The sequence below is a fragment of the Canis lupus genome, chromosome 12 (genome assembly GCF_011100685.1).
Source record: "Canis lupus familiaris isolate Mischka breed German Shepherd chromosome 12, alternate assembly UU_Cfam_GSD_1.0, whole genome shotgun sequence".
Taxonomy (NCBI): Eukaryota; Metazoa; Chordata; class Mammalia; order Carnivora; family Canidae; genus Canis; species Canis lupus.
Window position 1 is genome coordinate 10,863,920 of NC_049233.1, and position 20,828 is coordinate 10,884,747.

Sequence of the window (20,828 nt, forward strand, 5' to 3'; positions counted from 1 at the left end):
AACTTAAGCAGATTCCATGCTGAGCACAGAGCACAACATGGGGCTGGATCTCACAACCCTGAAATCATGACCTGAGCAAAAATCAAGAATCAGGTGCTTAATTGACTGAGCTACCCAGGCACCCTTGTGATTGAGTGTGCACGCTATTTTTAATGGCTATCTAATATTCTCTTTAATAGATACACCAGACTTTGCTTAATCATGCTCCATTGTGAGGCAAACTGCTTTCTGAAGGGAGAGTTTACCATGTGACAAGGCCACCAGCAGGGTAAGAAGATGCCCATTTAGGTCCACTATTGTGCAAGGACATACTCACTGTTAGACATTTTTTTTTTAAGATTTTATTTATTTGAGAGAGCGAGAGAGAGAGAGCACACGCACATGAGTGGCAGGGAAGAGCAGAGGGAGAAGGAGAAGGAGACTCCCAGCTGAGCAAGGGGCCTGATGCAGGACTTGATCCCAGGACTCGGGAATCATGACCTGAGCCAAAGGCACACCCTTAACGGACTGAGCCACGTAGGTGCCCCACAGACATCTTTTTTGTGAACAAGCCATGACACCTTTTGTAGACTCCTGTGGCTGTCAAGTATCCAGTCTTCTTTCCTACAGCACTACCGCTTCCTTTCGGGGGCATTTCCTCTTCCCTAGTACAAATCCAGGAGCCAGCCTGCCTACCTGCACCAGACACCAGAGGGGCTGGCCCATCCATTCCCACCCTGCCTGGCCAGGCATTGGTGACCGCTCAGTTGCTGGCATCTTCCTGCAGGGCCCTCTGCCCAGCCCTCAGGCACTTTATCAGTTTCTGTCCATTCCCAAACCTAGTCTTCCAGCTTGTTTGGCAAGTCTGAGTTCCCAGCCTTCTTCTAATAAATTCCTTTTGCCTCATACTGGACAATCTATTTCTGTTGCTTACAGAACTGTGAGAATACTAAGGGATACCTCGCCCACTTCATGTTTTTCCAATTGCAAGTCAGGACGCTTTACTGGATCATGAAGTCTTGAAGCTAATCACGACCAGCATTTAAAAAAAAAAAAAAATTAAACAACAGAATAAAATCTTGAAAGTACATATCTGGAGTAGGGTAAGTACTGCTTAATGGAACTTGTTTTATATACATATCCATGTGTGCTTGTATGTGTGGATATAAAATGGGTTAAAATGAAAACATTTCTAGGTTTGAAAAACATTGCCCTTATTGAACTTGGGTTACTTGAGAACAAAGAATGGAGCAATCTCTCCTAGATGTTTTTATATTTCTCCCCACATCTTTAGAACTCAGGAAAGCATACTCCCTTGCCAACAGCGTGGTATATTTCAAGGGTCCACCCACTATTTTCTCTCTCTTCATAGCTTGGTGTCTCCTCTTACCCTTTACTTAGTGATGCTTAACAGTAATGGATGTCTTTCCCTCTTGGTCTTTAAATTTCTCTTTAAGGGCACCACTATGCTACTAGCCACACAGGCTGAAACATTCTGGGGTGGCCCCGACTACTCTCATACACTCACTTACTGTGGGCACCCACTGTAGCCTAGTCGGAGAGAAGGAGGCACGTAAGCAGCAAACTATAACATACCTCATCTTAGAAGTATGCCAGGTGCCTGGCGGGGGAAGGGCAGAGCAATTTCACAGGGCAGATGATTATTCATACCTTCCTACCAAATAATTACTAAGTTCTGCTGCTTTTACCTTCAAAATATTTTGCCAAATCACCCCCCTTGTTTCCATTTCCATTGGCCTCACCCTAGTTTCAATCCTTGTTAGATTTTGTGTAGACTTTCTCTTGCCAGCTCTGTTCTACTGCTGCCCTAGAAGTTATCTTGAAACAATCTGATCATGGCACTTCCATGCTCAAAAGCTTTCAGTGGCCCCCTATTACCTACCAAAAAAGTCCAAATTCCCCAACCCAACGCTGTTGATTTGGCTTCTTCACTATTGCTCTATGTTCTACTAGGGCCACAGGTTTTGTTTTGTTTTAAAGACTTTATTTATTTTTTCATGAGAGACACAGAGAGAGAGGCAGAGACACAGGCAGAGGGAGAAGCAGGCTCCCTGCAGGAGCCAGACACGGGACTCAATCCCAGGACATCGGGATCATGGCCTGAGCCAAAGGCAATCACTGAGCCACCTAGGTGTCCCAAGGCCGCAGGTTTTAAACCAGTCCACAAGTTCTTCCTTTCCAACTACGTATCTGTCTGAGGCCAGATTTTCTTCATGTACATCAACCCAAACAACACCCTGCAATAGATTAAAGCAGAAACAGACATGATAATCTGGCTGTCTTCTACTAAGCCAGGCATTAAAGAGATTTGTAAAAAAGGTAAAACAAAGCCACAGTGCTCACTACTTTTTGATCATTTTTTTAATCATTTAATAATAGTTATTATTTTATTAAAAATACGATGCTATGTTAACACACAATACTTTTTTACAGTTCCTCTAAAGAGATTCATATTCTTTAAATTTTGCATTTAAAATTAGAAGTTAGGGGATCCCTGGGTGGCGCAGCGGTTTGGCGCCTGCCTTTGGCCCAGGGCATGATCCTGGAGACCCGGGATCGAATCCCACGTCAGGCTCCCGGTGCGTGGAGCCTGCTTCTCCCTCTGCCTGTGTCTCTGCCTCTCTCTCTCTGTGACTATCATAAATAAAAATTTAAAAAAAAATTAGAAGTTAGGGAAGCCCAGGTGGCTCAGTGGTTTAGTGCCACCTTCAGCCCAGGGTGTGGTCCTGGAGACCTGGGATCGAGTCCTGCGTCAGGCTCCCTGCAGGGAGCCTGCTTCTCCCTCCGCCTGTGTCTCTGCCTCTCTCTCTGCATGTATCTCGTGAACAAATAAATCAAAAATCTTTAAAAAAAATTAAAGTTAGATGGGGCGCCTAGGTGTCTCAGTGGTTGAGCATCTGCCTTTGGCTCCCCGAAAGGAGCCTGCTTCTCCCTCTGCCTGCGTCTCTGCCCCTCTCTCTGTGTCTCTCATGAATAAATAAAGACATGAATTCATGTCTCTCATGAATAAATAAATCTCTAAAAAAATGAGAATAAAATAAATTAAAAGTTAAATGTCAATAGTCACAACCTTCAAAGACAAAAACTCGTTGGGATCCACAATAATTTTTTTTAAAGATTTTATTTATTTATTCACGATAGACATAGAGAGGCAGAGACACAGGCAGAGGGAGAAGCAGGTTCCATGCAGGGAGCCTGACATGGGACTCAATCCCGGGCCTTCAGGATCGCGCCCTGGGCCAAAGGCAGGCGCGCTAAACCGCTGAGCTACCCAGGGATCCCCGATCCACAGTTATTTTTTAAGGGTGGAATACCCTAGCCCTTTTCCTTCACTCATGTCTTAACCTCTCTGCTAGAGGTGTGTCTGTGTATGCTTTTGTGTGTGTGTGTGTTTTAAGATTTTATTTATTTATTTAGAGAGAAAGAGAAGGTGGGGCAGCGGTGGAAGAGGCAGAAGGAGATAGAAAATCCCAAGCAGACTCCCCGTTGAGCACAGAGCTGGATTCAGGGCTTGATCCCATAACCCTGAGATCATGACCTGAGCTGAAACTAAGGGTCAGATACTCAGCTGACTGAGCCACCCAGGCACCCTTGGAGTTTTTAAGCCATTAAAAAAACATGAAGTGGTATATTAAAAATAATTATTGTTATAAAAATAATTATAGAAATAGTCATTAATTATTTTAGAAAGAAGCAATAATGATATAAAGAGTAAGCCTAATGTCATAGAAATAGGAATCGAAAACCGATTTCTACAGTGCAGTTTTCAGTAAAAACAAAAAATGAAAATTCAGGTGTTTAGAAAAGTAAAAAAATATATATAAAAGCTATCACCATTTAAAATTGCTCAGGAAAAAAAAATTTGCTCAGGGGATCCCTGAGTGGCTCAGTGGTTTAGTGCCTGCCTTCAGCCCAGGGCGTGATCCTGGAGTCCCAGGATCGACTCCCACATCAGGCTTCCTGCATGGAGCCTGCTTCTCCCTCTGCCCCCCACCCCCCGCCCCATGAATAAATAAATTAAAATTTTTAAAAAGATGTTAAAAAATAGGGATCCCTGGGTGGCGCAGCGGTCCGGCGCCTGCCTTTGGCCCAGGGCGCGATCCTGGAGACCCGGGATCGAAACCCACGTCGGGCTCCCGGTGCATGGAGCCTGCTTCTCCCTCTGCCTGTGTCTCTGCCTCATTCTCTCTCTCTCTCTGTGACTATCACAAATAAATAAAAATTAAAAAAAAAAATTAAAAAAAAGATGTTAAAAAATAATAAAATAAAATTGCTCCTGGGGCGCCTGGCTGGCTCAGCAACTCTTAAACTTGGGGTCATGGGTTCAAGTCCAATGTTAGGTGTAGATATTACTAAAAAATTCTTGAAAATAAAATAAAATTGCTCCTAAATAATTTCTCCTTAAGTCCACTTCTCTTTTCTCAAATGGCATCTTTGATAAGAAATTCCTGGTTAATCCATCCAAAAGCAAGTGCACCTTCCCCCAGATTCCCCCAGCTCTACCACTTAAACCCTTCCTCTGGCCCAGGGAGCCCACGAGAGCCCATGAGAGAATGCATATTGAATTCCTAAATGTGCCCATTTAACTATCACAAACTCAATTATGTTCACTGGAGGAGACACTAATCAACCACAGAAACTTAGATATTATTTATACAGTGTGGTATAACTCTAGCACAAACATCATGTTTAACCAAGGACTTGGCCATCTGTTCCGATGACAACGGGCCATCTTGGAGATTCTCTGAAATGGGGGAGAAAGCTCAAACTATGCATCTTATGTTCTATGAGCAATTTAATAAGTAAACTTAGAGTGATTCTGAGACGGATTTTGTTTCTCCACTGATCTTGAACCCAGCACCGCAGAAAATGTGACTCTGCTGTAAATGAGCAATGGACAAGACCTCTGTGCCTTACAGATGTTGTTGGAGGAATACACCAGGTGAGTGAGCCCAGGATCCAGACCTATGCAGCCCTGTCCTCTGGACAAGGTATGTGGCATGCTTCCTGGGCCAGGGCTGCTCCTTCTTTCTGGGTAGGGTATCTTGGGTGAAGTGTGCAGGTCCAGTGTTAGGACTCTGCTTAACTGCCAACTCCAGAGATGTACCCTCAGCCACTGCAACCCTACTAAAGCCTGAGTCTGGGGGAGAGAAAGGAAAAGAAAAGGACTTGAAGGGCTGGAGGAAAAACTTGTGTGCACCATCACCGCAAATGGGGCGGCTGTGGTCTGGCTGATTCATCCAGGGCTCCCGAGATAGGTCAGGGCCCCAGCCCCACCTAGCAGAGCTCATATCACCACCTCCCACTCCTGCTTCCTGGGTCTTGCATGACACCTGACCTGCCTGCTGGGGCAGGGCTGGGCCATCCTGGCTCCCTCCCTTCCTTGCTTGGCATAGGAGACAACCCTGAAGCTCCCACTAGGAGGATGGAGGCGGCTCTGGGCTTTCCTGGGGCAGTTGTACCCACACCATCATCACTCCTCACAGACGTGCACACACACAGATTCACCATCACACACAGAGGCAGTTTGGGGATCTACCAGCCTGCTCTATGTGTCTCAATGCTGTATTTAGGACAGTGCATCAACAGAACCTGGGGGCATCTCACACTCCCCCTGGTGGGTGGGCACACACACGCACAAGCATACGCAACGTGCAGGAAAAGTCTGACTCAGGTCAGAGCTCTTTCAGCCCCCAGGCTCTCAGGACTGACTAGCAATATGACCTTGGGCAAGTTACTTAATCTCTGTGCCTCAGTTTCTTCACCAGTAAAATAAAGGAACCTTGCAGGATTCTTGGGAAGAACAGAGGAGAAATGAGTTAAAAACATGTATATTTATTATAAACTTATCTGCAAATGGTGCATACTGTACGGAGGCGCTCACAACAGGGCCTGGCTATGGAACTATTGTGCAAAAGATATGCTATCACAATCTCCAACATGTTTACTGCCATGTGCCTGGGAAGAAATGAGGGTTCAGAGAAATCCACACAAGATTCCCAAAAGGAATGCCAAAAATGACTCCCAGAAGCTGTGTCAGAGGAAAGGCAGGGAAGAAGCAGGACTTTCTGAGGATGACCCAGGAGGCCTTAAGCTCACATCCAGGGGTAGTAAAGAGAGGGGTTTTTTGAGTTAGAACCCAAGAGGCTGGTCCTAAGCCAAAAAAGACTATTTCTTTGGAGACACAGAGATCCGAGAGAAAAATTCAGCCTGGTCCTAGAGGTGGATTCAAGTAAATTCCAAGAGAAGACAGAGGCTGCCTCCAGAACCAGCAGGTACCAGATGACTGGAGGGAAAAAGGGAGAGGGCTTGGGAAAAACTAGAATGTTCCACACCCTGGCCTATGCTCAGCTCCCCAGTCCATCTGAGAGTCTATAACCCCAAGATCCTCTCTCACTGTGATGAAAATAGATTGCACATGTGAACAGCCTCCAAGTCTGTGGTTCTGCAATAGATACTGTTTAAAGAAAAGGGAATGGAGCTGGAAGGAAGGGGAAACACAGACTTGACTCTCGGGGGCCTGGTGTTGGGAGGAAGCAAGCCTCCCTCCCCTTCATAATCCCAAATCAGCCTGCGACAGCCACTTGCTAGAGAGGAATAAACTCTCCCCTGGGTCTTATCCAGACTGGATTCCTCAGCCCCCAGGAGTAAGCTTAGGAAAGAGTGTTGGAAGGATAGATGCCTTCCTGGGGACAGGCAGCCCAGGGCCCTCTGTGCCCCCATCCTCCCCGCCCCGACCGGCCCCCCCTTCCAGAGCCTCCAACACTTCCAGCTGGAGCCTAAGCTGGAGGCCGAGGTCTGCATGTGAGGCCCTGCTCCTGCTTCCTTTCCCAGAACTCAGGGCCCCCAGGGGAAGGGCAGGAGGAGCAGCCTGGAGGGAAGAGAACAGAGGACAGGAGGGAGGGCGAGTTGGAGCACTCGAAGCTGGGGCCCGAACTGGGAGTTTCTGGGACAGTCCCAATTTCAAGTATTTTGTCCAACTGTCTGACCACAGGCCAGAACTCATGGGCTGGTATTTATTTTAGACAAAAGGACGAAACGGAGTCATAGGTAGGATGGTAAGGAAAGAAACCAGGGTTGCCTCTTGGTTCGGGGAAGGCCCCCGTGCCCACTCCAAGCAGCTCTGGCTGGAAGACGGTTAGGACCATGACAGGACAGTGGAGGCATTGCTTCTAAGGACTCATGACCCGTTTGGCACTTGGCAGGGCTTTGTGTGCATGAATCTCATGCACCTCGTACAGAGGGTGGACTCTGAAGCCTCAGCCCCTTCCTCTGTGTAACCACATTGTGCCTTGGTGTCCTTGTCTGTGAAGACATAACAACAGTGCCTCCCTTGCGAGAATGCTGTGAGGACAGAAAAGATAACACTTGTTTTACAGTAAGCATTCAAGGAAGATCGGCCCTGACTAATCTCCACAATGACCCGGTGAGGTAGGGACTACTTACACCCACTTGACAGGTGAGGAAACTCAGTTTCACACAAGCAGGAAGGAACCAAGCTAGGACTCAAACCAGAGTGGTTTGTCTACTGGGCATCGGCTCTCTTGACCACTCCATGAGAGAAAGCATGAATTAGTGGTTTTATGTGCAGACTCTACAGCCAAACAGCCAAGTCCGACTTCCAGCTCAGCCACTGACCAGCTGTGTGAAAGGAAGCTAGCTGCTTAACCCTTGGTGCTTTGGTTTGCTCATCCTGGAGATCTGGGATCGAGTCCCATGTCGGCTCCCTGCACGGAGCCTGCTTCTCCCTCTGCCTGTGTCTCAGCCTCTCTCTCTCTCTCCGTGTCTCTCATGAATAAATAAAATCTTAAAAAAAAAAAAAAAGAAGAAGAAGAAGAAGTAAACACGAGTTAGGAAATGTCTGGAGCACAGTTAGGGCCGCTTTCTCGGGCCTGCCTTCCAGGGCGCCCTCTGGTGGTCTGGCTTGTAACCGCACCCTCCTTCCTGCTCTTGTTGGGCCTTGCCCGTCCATGGTGGGGCCTCTGCAGCTCCTCACACTTCTTTTTTTAAAGATTTTATTTATTTATTCATGAGAGATACACAGAGAGAGGCAGAGACACAGGCAGAGGGAGAAGCAGGCTCCCAGCGGGGAGCCCGATGTGGGATGCAATCCCAGAACCCTGGGATCATGACCTGAGCCAAGGCAGATGCTCAACCACTGAGCCACCCAGGCGACCTGCTCCACACCCTTCTAAGGGTCTTGATGGGGCACCAAGCAACCCCTCTCCTACCCCTCACTCCGAGACAATGCTTGGGCCTCTGCTGTCTCACCTCAGGAGTGGCTGTCTCGGGGGAACTTCAACCAGGGTAGGAGAAGTGCCCGCTGAGGGCAAAGGAGCTGCAGGTTTTGAGGGCCCTCAATGGAGATGACACGGTATTATGTGTCATGCCTTCGAAGGGTACGAAAGGCCATGCCTACAAGGGCTGCTGGTCTGGCCCTCTGCTCCCAATACACCGGGCCTTCTGTCTCAAGGGCAAAGGAAGGTCAGGGATGGGGAAAAGAGAGTGTGGGTGGGAGGGGCCCCAGCGGGAAGGAGGGGCCCCAGGGTCTGGGACCTAAGAGATCATTTTATGGCGGTTGTACTTGGTCAAAAGTGGCTCCCTGAGCTCTGGTGTAGATAGCTGGGGATGGGTGGGGCAGGGGCCCCATGAAACCGGCTGGCAGCTGAACGACCAGATGGTGCTCTCCACCCAATCCTGCAGTCCCGGGGCAACACACTGGGCAACAGCCCCACCTGGTGGACAGACGAGGATCGCTATGGGCCGGGGAGCACAAGGAGCAATGGGATGACCCGGAAAGGGGAAACAGGTGAATAATCACATGGGACGGTTTAGAGGTGGAAGGGGCTTTGAGGTCTTTCAACGAGCAGAAGCCCCTCCTAAGCATGTGCTCTAGACTCCCTTAGACGAAGAATTCACTTCTTCAGACGGGGATTAGGCAACCGTTTGTTAGAAAGTTCTCATGCTATTTCGGAGATCTGCCCCCCACCGGTCTGTCCCCTGGCCCCCTATCTGGCCCACTTCGTGTGGGCTTCCAAAAGCAACCTTCCAAACATTTGAACACAGCTATAATATCCTTCCTAAATCTTCTCCCCATTTGCTTCAACTGTTTGGAGTTTGACGCCCCTTGTTCACCCACTGCTTTTCTCCACTTGATCCTTTTCTAATATATTAAGTTCCAAGGAATCCTTTCCAATTCTCTACATAAGCCACCCCAACCCTAGCAACATCATTTTAAAAACATCTTTGGATCTCAACCTCCTACTCTTCAGGATCTAATATGATATAATACTGTTTGGGCCTGATCTATGTTAATGCTCTGATTTGGGGGCTAATTTAAATTGTCAAGAGCACAGGCTCTGAAGTCAAATTCACCAGTGTTCAAATCTGGGCTCTGCCACTTACTAGCTGTGTGACTTCAGGTAAGTTTATTAGCCTTTCTGGGTTTGTTTCCCTATCTATAAATTGGAGATGGGGGTATTCACAACCGGGCATTGTGAGTATCAGATGAGATAAGGCAAGTGAAACACTTAGGACAGCTCCTGGCAGCATCAGTCAGCTCCTAAGTGACCATTATAAATTATAAGCACATTCTTCTGAGTTTCAGGCAAGAGGGGGTGCTTTGAGGGAGAGGAGAAAAGAAGACCTTCTGGAGTTAACTGGCCTTTCCCAAGCAGTGTGAATGCCAGGTGAAATCCAATAAAAGGGTACCTAGCTCTGGTCTCATTTCCAGTGGTGTCTCAGGACAGCCAGGTCACCCTCCCCACCCCCACCCCAACCACCATCACTGTAATGGGGCAGGTCTTGACAGCTCTTTGAAACTCAGAGGGTTTAAAATTTAAATGTCTTTGAGGGTAAGAAAAACACACCAAAATAAACATACCTCCTGCTGAACGGAGAAAGGGAAACTTGGCAGGCACCCCAGAACTTTCCCCACCCCCAGCCCTCCCTAAACTTCCTCTTGTGGTTTCTCAAGAGCACAACCTGTTCTCCCCAGCCAAGAAAACGCCTGGGGCAGGGGGCTGGGGCAAGCCAAGGGTTCCACCCCACCCCACCCTATGACAAGGGAGGAAAGTATGTGTGGCAGAAAGGTGGCCTGGAGGTCTATTTAGTTCAGAATTTCACAACCGGCTTACCTGTTATCTTGGTGTGGCCACCCTCTAAACCCTCAACTGCCAGCATCAACACCCATCCCTCCCCCAACCTATGCCTCTCTCTCAAAGACAGATGCATGGAGGTGATTTGACCGCAGGCAGAGGGGGACCGCTCCAGGCCTCCCCAGATCTGTGCAGAGGACTCTTGTGAAAAAACCTAGAATTTCAGGAAGGTAATGGAAAAGTGGCTGGAATCCCGGGAACCTCTGCCCTGTGGCCTGGCTCACATCAGGGGCAAGGGCCCAGCCTGCCTGGAGGGATGGAGTCAGAGACACACATGCAGCTTTGGGATGCAGCAGCTGTGGGCAAGAGAGGTGAACATCTTAAGATGGTTTCCACTACTGGACCATCTTCCTTACTCAGCTACCAGGTTGGACTGTTCCTCTTGGAATCTAAAATATGAAAGTCTCTGCTATTCCTAAAGATTCCCACCAAATGAGGTGTCTTAGTCTCACACATTCCCGGATTCTGGCACATTACAACCATGTTGCCTTCTTTCTTGCAACCTTAGTTTGTTCCTCTTGATGAGTGAGGCTTATTCAAGAAAACACACTAATACACACACAGCCTGAAGGGAAGGATATAACTCAGTGCAGTCCCTACAAGCTTACTCAAGACCTGTTGAGGCTCCATGTAAACCGTTACCAGCACCCACACTCAGCTAAAAGGTTTCTCTCCTCTCTACTACCCAAGACACAGGACCTTTTGGAAACTCCTAAGTCCCTAACTCAAGTGGACATTCTACATGGTCAATCAGAGAAGCAGGGTAGTCTAGTGATCAAGAACAGGGCCTCCCAGGTCAAGTGCCCTGGGTTTCAATCTCAGCTCTGCCATTTATTTCTGGTGTACTCTTTAGAAAAATAACTTAACGCCTCTGTGCCTAGGTTTTCCCGTCTATACAATGGAGATGATCCTAGTGCTGACCTCATAGGACTTAGGGAAGGTTTTTTTTTTAGATTTTATTTATTTATTTAAGATATTATTTATTTATTTGACAGGGAGAGAGCACAAGCGGAGGGAGCAGCAGGCAGAGGGAGAAGGAGAAATAGGTTCCGCATGGAGCAGGGAGCCAGATGTGGGGTTCAATCCTAGGACTCTGGGATCATGACCTAAGCCAAAGGCAGAAGCTTAACTGACTGAGCTACTCAGGTGCCCCACTTACGGAGGTTAAATGAGACACTATACCCCAAACATTTAGAACAGTGCCTGACAGTACTATATAAGCATTAGCTGGTATTCTGAACCCTTGAGGGAAGGAAGGAAAAAAGAGGAAGCACTAAAGACCAAGGTAGTCATGGCCTCAAGGACTAGGATCTTGCTGGAATTCTCAGAGATACCTTTGATTGGAAATTCCAGGCAGAGTAGAAGCTCTGACTTGTTTATGTCCCCAACATCTAGCCTGTGCAGGAGATATAGCCATAGCTAATGGATGGTGAATAAATTCATCTAATGTTGTATCAATCATCTCTCCAGGGAGCCGAGGAATTGAAAAAGCAGAAGATTCTGCAGGAACACAATGAGAGATCTAGTTGTCTTCACCTATGTCTGGTCCCCAAGAGAACCGAGGAGGGTGGCATTGAGAAAACAGTGGAAACAGTCTTAAGGCCCAAGGATGAGGAATGGGTACCCCAACATTGTGTGGATGGTCACATAACCCTCAAGTGGACTCCCAGCTGCATGCAGCTGTGAATTTTTGGATTCTTAGGGACCAGCCCAGAAACTTGCCTTTCCCTGAATTTATCCTGCTCATTCCCCCCTCTTCTTCATGCCTAGATAGTAGGTTAAAGAGAGCAGGAAGGCTATCTGGGTCCTCAATGTATTCCAATGCCAACCCCACAGTCAGGGTTCAGTACAGGTCTGCAGAATGAACAAGTGGCCCCCAAAGTCCTACCACTTCTCTGCCTGGTGACTATCCATCACCTAGAATCCAACTCCAAAGTCCTCTTCTCTCCTGAGTCTTCCTCGCCAGCCCAACTTGGTGCTTTATGTCTGTTGTTTTCTGTGACCCACACCAGTGGTAGTTGAATAACATCATCGTACCCTCAGCATCCCATAAATCCCAGACACATAGTAGGTGCTCAATGTTTGCAGATGAAATCATTATGCTCCCTTAGTAACAACAACCAATTTCTTCAGTTACTCTTCTTGGCAGTACATTAAAAGATGCAGAAGAGGCTTGTGTGCACATCAGACACCACAGGGACACTGAGGCGTCCCTTCTTCCAGGCGCTTCCTCTGACCTAATCCTTCTGCCCACATCGGTTCTGCCTTCCTACTCACCTCCCATTGCTATCTCTGAGGTATGAAGAACGACGACAACCCAGGGAGGCCACTGGGCTTCTGGGTCAGCTGGGAGAGGGGCTGTGGGGACAGGGCTCAGGGCTTTGGGGGCGTCTCTGCTCTTCACCTACGTGCAAAAGTGAGCCAAGCTTTAGGGGACAATGGGGAGGTGATGAGGACGCAGTGACCCCCTTAACCGACCCCCTTCCGACCCTACCCCGGGCGTCCAGCCTGAGCTTGGAGGCACCCCAGCGAAGGGTGGAGAGGCTGACACCCCAGCCATCAAGCCTACCTCCAGAGCAGGTGAGCCCCCCGGAGCACCGACTGTGGCCTCATCGTCCCGCCGCCTCGGACTTGCCTCTGGGGAGGGGGGCGTCGCCACCGCCTCGAGCCGAGCCGAGGGGCGTGCGCTCCTCCTCCGGGCGCCCCAACACAAACAGTCTCCACCCCCGCAGGCGCCGCGTGTTTACAAAGTCCGCGCCGCGCCGCGGATCCCGAGTTTAAAGCTGGGCAGGAAGTGGGGAAGAGGGGGCGGGGGAGACAAAGGGGCTGGGTGCTCGGCGCCGCTAGTGTGGGCCCCGACTCCTCCCCCGGCCGCCCGCGGTTGGCCCCGCAGACCCCGGCCCACGTGCCCGGGCGAGGGGGCGGGGCACGCCCCGGGCTCAGGTGCGCCTGCGGGGCCCGGGCCGCGCGGGTTCCCAGAGTCTGGCCCGCGGGGCGCTCGCCAGGCGATCGCGCGTCGCGCAGGAAATAAACAACTTCAGGTGCTGGGTCTTGACCTCCGGCTCTGCTTCTGGCACGTGCCCGAGATCCTCTGCGGGTATTAGCTTATTTTCTTCTCTAGCAATCCCACCCCTGTTCCACACACACACAAAGGAAACTGAGGCACAGTGCGGTTAGGTAACGTGCCCGAAGCCTCACAGCCTGCGATGTTAGGATTCAAACCCGGCGTGCGCGCCCTCCCAGGCACCCGCAAACGGAACTGAAGGAGGGGCAGTGGGGGTCCCCGGTCCCGGCAAGGAGAACCCCCGTCCAGGGCGGCTGATGAGCGAGTGAGACGCAGAAAACCACAGGCACCGCGGGGTCGCAACGCCTCGGGACTGAGGCGGGCCCCGGACAGCTTCTTGCCGCCCGCGCACATCGCTGCGGATCGAGGGCGAGAAGGCAGCGGGATGCAGCGGAAGACCTGGGCTAGCGGGTCTAGGCTCGAGGGGCAGGTGGACGTTGGCGGGCTGCGGGGCCGGTGCGCGCAGAGTAAGGTTTCCCAAAATTACTCGCTCAGGATAATCACCTGCAGAGCTTCACAACACAGAGTCCCAGGCCCCGTCCCCAGAGAGGGAGTCCCTGGGACCGAGCGGGACGCAGCCAAAGGTGTTGCTAACAACAGGCAAGTTTGGAGCGCCCCAGGGATGTGCTCTGCGGGAGAAACGATCTCCTCTAGAAACAGGTGCGAAACCCGAGGGCGCATCTTCCTAGCCGATTCCGAGGCACACCGGGGCCCCAAGAACCTACCACTCACTGTAGGTCACGTGAGCCGGGATCCTCAAACACCGCCGCCCCCCCCCCGCCCCCCGCAACCCGCCTGGGCTTAGGAGAGCTCCGAGGGGTGCGCGCCGCCCCGCCCCCTCCCCGCCCCTCCCCGCTCGGCGACTACAAGTCCCATCCTGCCCTGCGCTCGCGCACAGTACGCCAGAGCAAGATGGCCGACACGGCGGCCACTGCCGGGGCCGGTGGCTCCGGAACGGTAAGGGCGGGAGGCGCGGGGCGGAAGCCGAGAGAGCCTGGGCATTCTGCAACTTCCCCCTAGTGTGGGCAACAAGCTCGCAGCCAGGAATCCAGCCCCACCATGAGCTCCGGGTGGAGGAGCGTCTTTCAGGCCGTAAATGCCCCCCTCCTCGGGACTTGGCTGCGGCCTCCTGAGTTGGCGGACCGGTGTACTGATTGGCTCCTCCGCTGTTGGGGGTTGGGAACCCGGAACACCTCCTGATTGGCTCGGGGAGACCGGCTTCGCCTTCTTATTGGCCAGCCTGAGTTAGGAGGGATTCCCGTTTCAGAATAATTTAGCTTTCCTACTTTTCTGAGCGGTTGCCCTTTGCCTTCCTATGCCCAGCATCGTGTGGTGCTGTTTTAATTTTTCTTTGTAGTGACAGAGTGTGGAGATGCGAGGAACAAGAGAAAGGCCTTTTTTTTTTTAATTTTTTCTGGGAAATGGATGTGAATTCAATCCTATCATGCATGTTTTTTCAGCTATATATTTTGATAATCTGCTAAAAAAGTAAGAAAACTTATTAGAATCTTAAGTTTTAGGTAGCTCCTTAGGATTTAGAACCCCTTGGGTACTCGATGATTACTCAGTTGGCCAGGATTTATAAATCTTAACACCAGGGGCTACCGTATTTTATTAAGCACTGATAAATACATATTTAGCGAAAGAACTTTTGCTTGCCATTGACGATATGTGAACTGTTGGATTGCATTCTTGTCCTGTGGGTGAATTAATTTTTTTTAATGGGGTGCTGATTCGCAGAGATCAGGAAGTAAACAATCCACTAACCCTGCTGATAACTACCATCTGGCCCGGAGGCGAACCCTTCAAGTGGTCGTGAGCTCCTTGTTGACAGAGGCAGGGTTCGAGAGTGCTGAAAAAGCATCCGTGGAAACATTGACAGAGATGCTGCAGAGCTGTAAGTACCAGGAAACAATAGCTCCTTTTCGAGTCAACCAAACATCTGTGCTGTGTCTTGCACTCTGATAGTGTTAAAGATAGGAAAAAGAACAGCATAGTAAAGTGACTTTCAGGCTTTAGAATCAGATGGACGTGGGTGTAAGTCATCGCTCTGCCACTTAATAGCTTGAACAAGTTGCTAAACCTCCTGAACCTCAATTTCCTTATTTGTGAAGTAGGACAATAATTTGTATCTCCTGGAGTTGTGAGGATAAGTGAGGTGCATGTGTAAGACACTTGATATTAGGAACCTGGTAACCTCTTGATGGTTTATAAGTGCTGTTGTTGCTGCTTGTTCTCTATATTCCAGGAAGTTATAGTTTTGTTGCAGAGTCATGATCAAGTCCCATGAATAGATGCTATATATTGGATAATCAAATGCTATAGTATGTGATACAAAGAGGGAGAGTAAATAAGTTTTATAGAACGGAAAAAAAAATGCTTAAGAGGAAACACATTGAGTTGGAGAAGCCTAGAATGGTCTCACACAGGCTTTTCTGCATATACAGTGTATTTCCCTGCTTGGGTTTTATTAGTGGTGGTGGCAGTGGCAGCATGGCAGGGTGGTGGAAAGTAGAATGGGATGAGAGATGGGCTTACTTAACTTGTCTTTTGAGGGATCAACACAAATCAAAGTGAGAGAAAGCTTTAGGCAGGGGGGAGATTAACTGCAATGCAGGCCAAATAAAGAATTGACTGACTCAGTGGGGACCTCTGGAGCACCTGTACTTCAGAGTACACCACATCAGGCTGAAAGGGCCTTGCATTTGTACTCAGTTCTTGATCGGACACTCGATGTGGGCTGCCCCAGGAAGGACGTGGTCTGAGGTGAGGTGGCTCTCTGCAGCTGGTGTTTGGAACTTTTATTTTTTTATTTTTTATTATTATTATTTTTTGTTTGGAACTTTTAAATACCAAATGTTTTCCTAAAGCAATGATCTCAAATGTTTTGATCTTAGAACCTATTTAGACTCTTTTTTTTTTTTTTTTTAGACTCTTAAATATTGAGGATCCTGAGGAGTTTTGTCTACATGGGCTTTATATAGAGCGATTTTTGCCACATTAGAAAATAAAATTGAAAAAAAAAAAAAAAGAAAGAAAGAAAAGAAAATTGAGGACAGCCCGTGTGGCTCAGCAGTTTAGTGCCGCCTTCAGCCCAGGGCCTGATCCTGGGGACCTAGGATCGAGTCCCACATTGGGCTCCCTGCATGGAGCTTGCTTCTCCCTCTGCCTATGTCTCTGCCTCTCTCTCTGTGTGTGTGTCTCTCATGAATAAATAAATAAAATCTTTAAAAAAAAGAAAAAGAAAATTGAAAAAAATTAAATATAAACATATATGAGTCCACATTCTATTATCCCTCAGAGCCATGATATCATCATAGCCCATGTAACCTCTGGAAAACTACATGAGACAATGAGTTAAAAAGTCAAAGAATGTCTTCACTTAATTATAAACATAGTTTTGGTCTGTGGACTCTGGAAAGGATCTCAGGGCTGCCTGAGGACTCCCAGGCCCCACTTTGAGAACTTTTGTCCTCAAAGAACGGACTAATAGTTCCCAACAGAATTCAGTTTTTGAAAAATTCTTGGAATTCAGAGTTTAAAGATCCTCATGATTAAGGCAATTATTTCTGATACCACTGGACAAAAGGCCTTTTTTCTCTCAGAAGAAATAGTTGCCACCAAGCGGGATGGAGCTGAGATAGTTGTGTTGGAAAGCTGTGAATATTGAAACTAAAAGGCTTGAAAATGGCATAAAAGTCTGCCACTCCAAGGCACCTAAGTGGTTCAGAGGTTGAGCATCAACTTTTGGCTCAGGTCGTGATCCCAGGATCCTGGGATCAAGTCCCACATCGTGCTACCCACAGGGAGCCTGCTTCTCCCTCTGCCTGTGTCTCTGCCTTTCTCTGTGTCTCTCATGAATAAATAAATAAACAAAATCTTTAAAAAAAAAAAAAAAGTGCCACTTCATTCCAAGGAATACCAAGGATAGATGGCTTAGGCTGAGGTCTTGCTCAGGCTTGAGCAGCTCCATGTTGTTAAGAGCTCTGGGTATCAAAGTTTTAGGATTTGTGTTAGTTATAAGCATGAGGCAGAGTTTTTGTGCTTATTGCCTACAGTCGCTTGGTTTCTAGGGACTCCAATCTTAAACTGGGTTCAGAGCAAAGTCTCTGAATACTATTTTCTACATTTCTTATACATGTCCTTTGAAATCCTAGGACCTACTAAGAAAAGAAAGAAAAAAGCCAAATGGGTGAAGATACTTTAACTGACACTTGGCTTATTTCTAAGACATTCTATACCAGGATTCTAATTAAATTTTTCCCACAGTAAACAGATGCTGCCCACCATTTTCCTGTATGGGAGCCAGTACTAGTGACTTGCCCAGGGTAGCAACGAGTTGATGGTGGGTCTTGGTGAGTTGGTGGTGGGTCTTCAGTTTGACACCCTTCCCTCTCAGTCACCACTTGCTCTTAACTTCTGAACCATTAGGGCCTCTAGAGCAGGAGATCCTTACATTTGGGGGCTCCTTTTGCGTCTGGTGAAATCTGTGGACCTATCCTCAGAAAAACGCTTTTCTGTATGTAAAATTCAGCAGTTTCAGAGCTTCATACCTCCTCTTTCCCTGAAGAACTTTTTTTTTTTTTTTTAAGATTTTATTTATTCATTCATGAGAGACAGAGACAGAGAGAGAGGCAGAAGGAGAAGCAGGCTCCATGCAGGGAGCCCGATGCGGGACTCGATCCTAGGACCCCAGGATCACGCCCCAGGCCGAAAGCAGGCGCCAGACCGCTGAGCCACCCAAGGATCCCCTACCTGAAGAACTTTGGCAAAACTTTTTTTTAAAGATTTTATTCTTAACTAATCTCTACTCCCAACATGGGGCTTGAACTTAGAACCCCCGGATCAAGAATCGCATGTTCCACCTGCTGAACCATCCAGGCACCCCAATAACTTTTTTTAAAAAGATATTTATTTATTCATGAGAGACACAGAGAGAGAGGCAGAGACAAAGGCAGAGGGAAAAGCAGGCTCCATGCAGGGAGCCCAATGTGGGAGTCAATCCCGGGACTCCAGGATCACGCCCTGGGCCAAAGGCAGGCGCTAAACCACTGAGCCACCCAGGGATCACACACACACCCCAATAACTCTTACATAGGAGTTCGGCTTCAGGCCGAAGAAACAAAAACTTGTTCAGTGGCATTAAATACAGTCACAATATTTTTCTTTTAAAGATTTTATTTATTTGACAGAGAGCATAAGCAGGGGAAGCAGCAGAGGGAGAGGGAGAAGCAGGCTTTCAGCTGAGCAGGGAGCTTGATGCGGGCTTGATCCTAGGACCTTGGGATCAGGACCTGAGCTGAAAGCAGACATTTAACTGACTGACCCATCTAGGTGCCCCTATATTCACAATATTGAATACTGTTAATAGTAGCCATTTCCAGAACTTTTTCTTCATCTAAACAGAAACACTGTATCCATAATGCTAATTCTCCATCCACCACCACCACCCCCCCAAGCTCCTAGTAACCTCTAATCCACTTTTTGTCCCTATCAATTTTCTTTTTTCTTGGTGCCTGAAATATAAGTGGCATCTGAAAATATTTGACTTTCTGTGGCTGACTTATTTCACTTGGGGTAACATTTTCAAAGTTTGTCCCTGTTGTAGCCTGTATCAGAATTTCATTCCTTTTGAAGGCTGGATCACATTCCATCGTATGTGCAGACCACATTTTGTTTAGCCATTCATCTGTTGATGAGCACTGGCTTGTTCCCACCTTTGCTATTGTGAATAATACTGCAGTGAACATTGGTGTGCAATGATCTGTTTTCAGTTCACTTGGGTATATTTCTAGGAGCAGAATTGCTGGCTCTTACGTTAATAATTCTATACTTTGCTCTTTGGGAACTGAGAATAAGACATTATGCCTTTGACCCTTTTCTAGACATTTCAGAAATTGGGAGGAGTGCCAAGTCCTACTGTGAGCACACAGCCAGGACACAGCCCACACTGTCAGATATCGTGGTCACACTTGTCGAGATGGGTGAGTACACCCCCAGTTTCCAAACCTCTGGTGTGGCTAAAGTGGAGTTCTGAGAGAAAGAATAGTCTCCAAGAGTCAGCCACATCCACTGAATGTTCTTGAGTTCCCTTGTGAGTCTCCAGGTTTGCTTTTAGCTGGAGAGAGGGTTCCCTGAAAGGGGGCTCCTCTGAACCCATTGAAGAGACCTCCTACTTTCCTGTTGGGGGATTGATTCTGCTGGAGCTGCTTTTGAGTGGCAGCAGAGCCCTCGAGCTGGGGGTTCAAACTCTTTAGCTGCAGTATTACTCCCCACTCCGTGTTTGATTGCCAGTTGTCTGGGCAGTGTGATTCTTGCTCTCCTGTTTCTTAGGTTTCAATGTGGACACTCTCCCTGCTTATGCAAAGCGGTCTCAGAGGATGGTCATCACTGCCCGTAAGTGACTTTGAACTGAGGCAACTAAGTAAGCACTCAACTAATAGTTGTGGGATGAATGCACATTGAATAGGGCTGGGATGGGTTTGTAGCTCCTTCCCATTGTGGGCTACCTGCAATATGATCTTCATTTAGGTTAATAGGATGGGGGTGTGAAGTTTAGTTACCAGAGAGGTAACCCATGTCTGAGGTATTGCTGTGGCTCCTGTGCTTCAGTCCCAGAAGAGGACTGTTTGAAAAATGTGAAAGGCCTCAGTCTTCAGTCAAGTAACCTATGGCCTGTAGGTCTAATGTGGCCTACTGCCTGTTTATGTAAATAACATTTTATTGGAACACAGCCATATTTACCTGTTATCCATGGTGGCTTTCATGTTATAATGGCAGAGTTAAGTGGTTGTGACAGACTGTATAGCTGGCAAAACCTGAAATATTTACTCTGTCCCTTGACACAAAAAGTTTGATGACCTCTGCCTTTGATAAACTGAGGCCATAAACTTGACTTGGGAGTACCTAGTTGTTGCTTGTAGGACCTTGGGGAGAATATACTAGATTTTTTTCTCAGCACTCTTTTCACGCTGGCACCTTTTTAAGAAATTCTCTCGGGGTAGCATTGGAAAGGGCTATTTTTAATCCCTCCTTATTTCCCTTAGCCCACACTGACCTACCCTGCCTCGCTCAGTGTTTGTCATCTGGGTTCTGTGGAAAAAAAGACTACTAGCCCACTCAATTTCCTTAGCTCCTTGGCATGCTCCCCTATGTAGTTACCTTGTCACAGCCCCCCATTCACCTACCTGAGAAGCATGCAGGCAGATGGTGGTATGTGGTACTGGCCCCCTAGGTCATCCAACAGGGCCGAGCATTACAGGATGACCTCCTCAGGTCCTCAAACCATTAAAGGATCTTTATTGATAGAAATACAAAGTGCTTGTACAGAGAACATGGAGGTCTGGCATTTACTTCAAGGAAAGGAGGGAAGGGGTAGAGACCCACAGCCTTGGATGTAGGAGTAACAGGTTGTAACTCTGTTGCAGCTCCAGTGACCAACCAGCCGGTGACCCCCAAGGCCCTCACTGCTGGCCAGAACCGACCCCACCCGCCACACATCCCCAGCCACTTCCCTGAGTTCCCTGACCCCCACACCTATATCAAAACTCCGGTGAGTGATGGGGCCACACTGGGGGCTGTGAGTAATGCAAAAGTATTCAGTTCCT

At 48.3% G+C, this 20,828-nt stretch overlaps 2 protein-coding genes and 1 long non-coding RNA gene across 13 annotated transcripts in view; 2 read left to right on the forward strand and 1 right to left on the reverse strand.

Moving 5' to 3' along the window:
* The window catches only part of CCND3 (cyclin D3), a 94,608-nt gene extending 81,454 nt beyond the window's left edge, over window positions 1-13,154 (reverse strand). The window contains exon 1 of one of the 3 annotated variants that reach the window (XM_038554048.1): window positions 12,727-13,154. The gene's annotated coding sequence lies outside the window, so the exon portion shown is untranslated. The remainder of the gene's footprint in view (window positions 1-12,726) is intronic. The other 2 variants (XM_038554049.1, XM_038554050.1) reach the window with 2 other exon arrangements.
* On the forward strand, window positions 30-12,808 carry LOC111098258. The gene is made up of 5 exons (XR_005367697.1): window positions 30-93; window positions 180-268; window positions 916-1,082; window positions 4,859-4,942; window positions 11,628-12,808. It is a non-coding gene; the product is annotated as an uncharacterized LOC111098258 (long non-coding RNA).
* A 962-nt stretch (window positions 13,155-14,116) lies between the features above and the next one.
* TAF8 (TATA-box binding protein associated factor 8) overlaps window positions 14,117-20,828 on the forward strand; it is a 31,544-nt gene continuing 24,832 nt past the window's right edge. For 8 of the 9 annotated variants that reach the window (XR_005367701.1, XR_005367702.1, XR_005367700.1 and 5 more), the window contains exons 1-5: window positions 14,117-14,178; window positions 14,962-15,118; window positions 19,107-19,205; window positions 19,555-19,617; window positions 20,649-20,773. Coding sequence is in view for 5 of the 9 variants with exons in the window: in XM_038554054.1 (XP_038409982.1) it covers window positions 14,134-14,178; window positions 14,962-15,118; window positions 19,107-19,205; window positions 19,555-19,617; window positions 20,649-20,773 (489 nt within the window). In the remaining 4 variants the exon portion in view is untranslated. Of the gene's footprint in view, window positions 14,179-14,485; window positions 14,710-14,961; window positions 15,119-19,106; window positions 19,206-19,554; window positions 19,618-20,648; window positions 20,774-20,828 lie in introns of those variants that run through there. The other variant, XM_038554055.1, reaches the window with a different exon arrangement.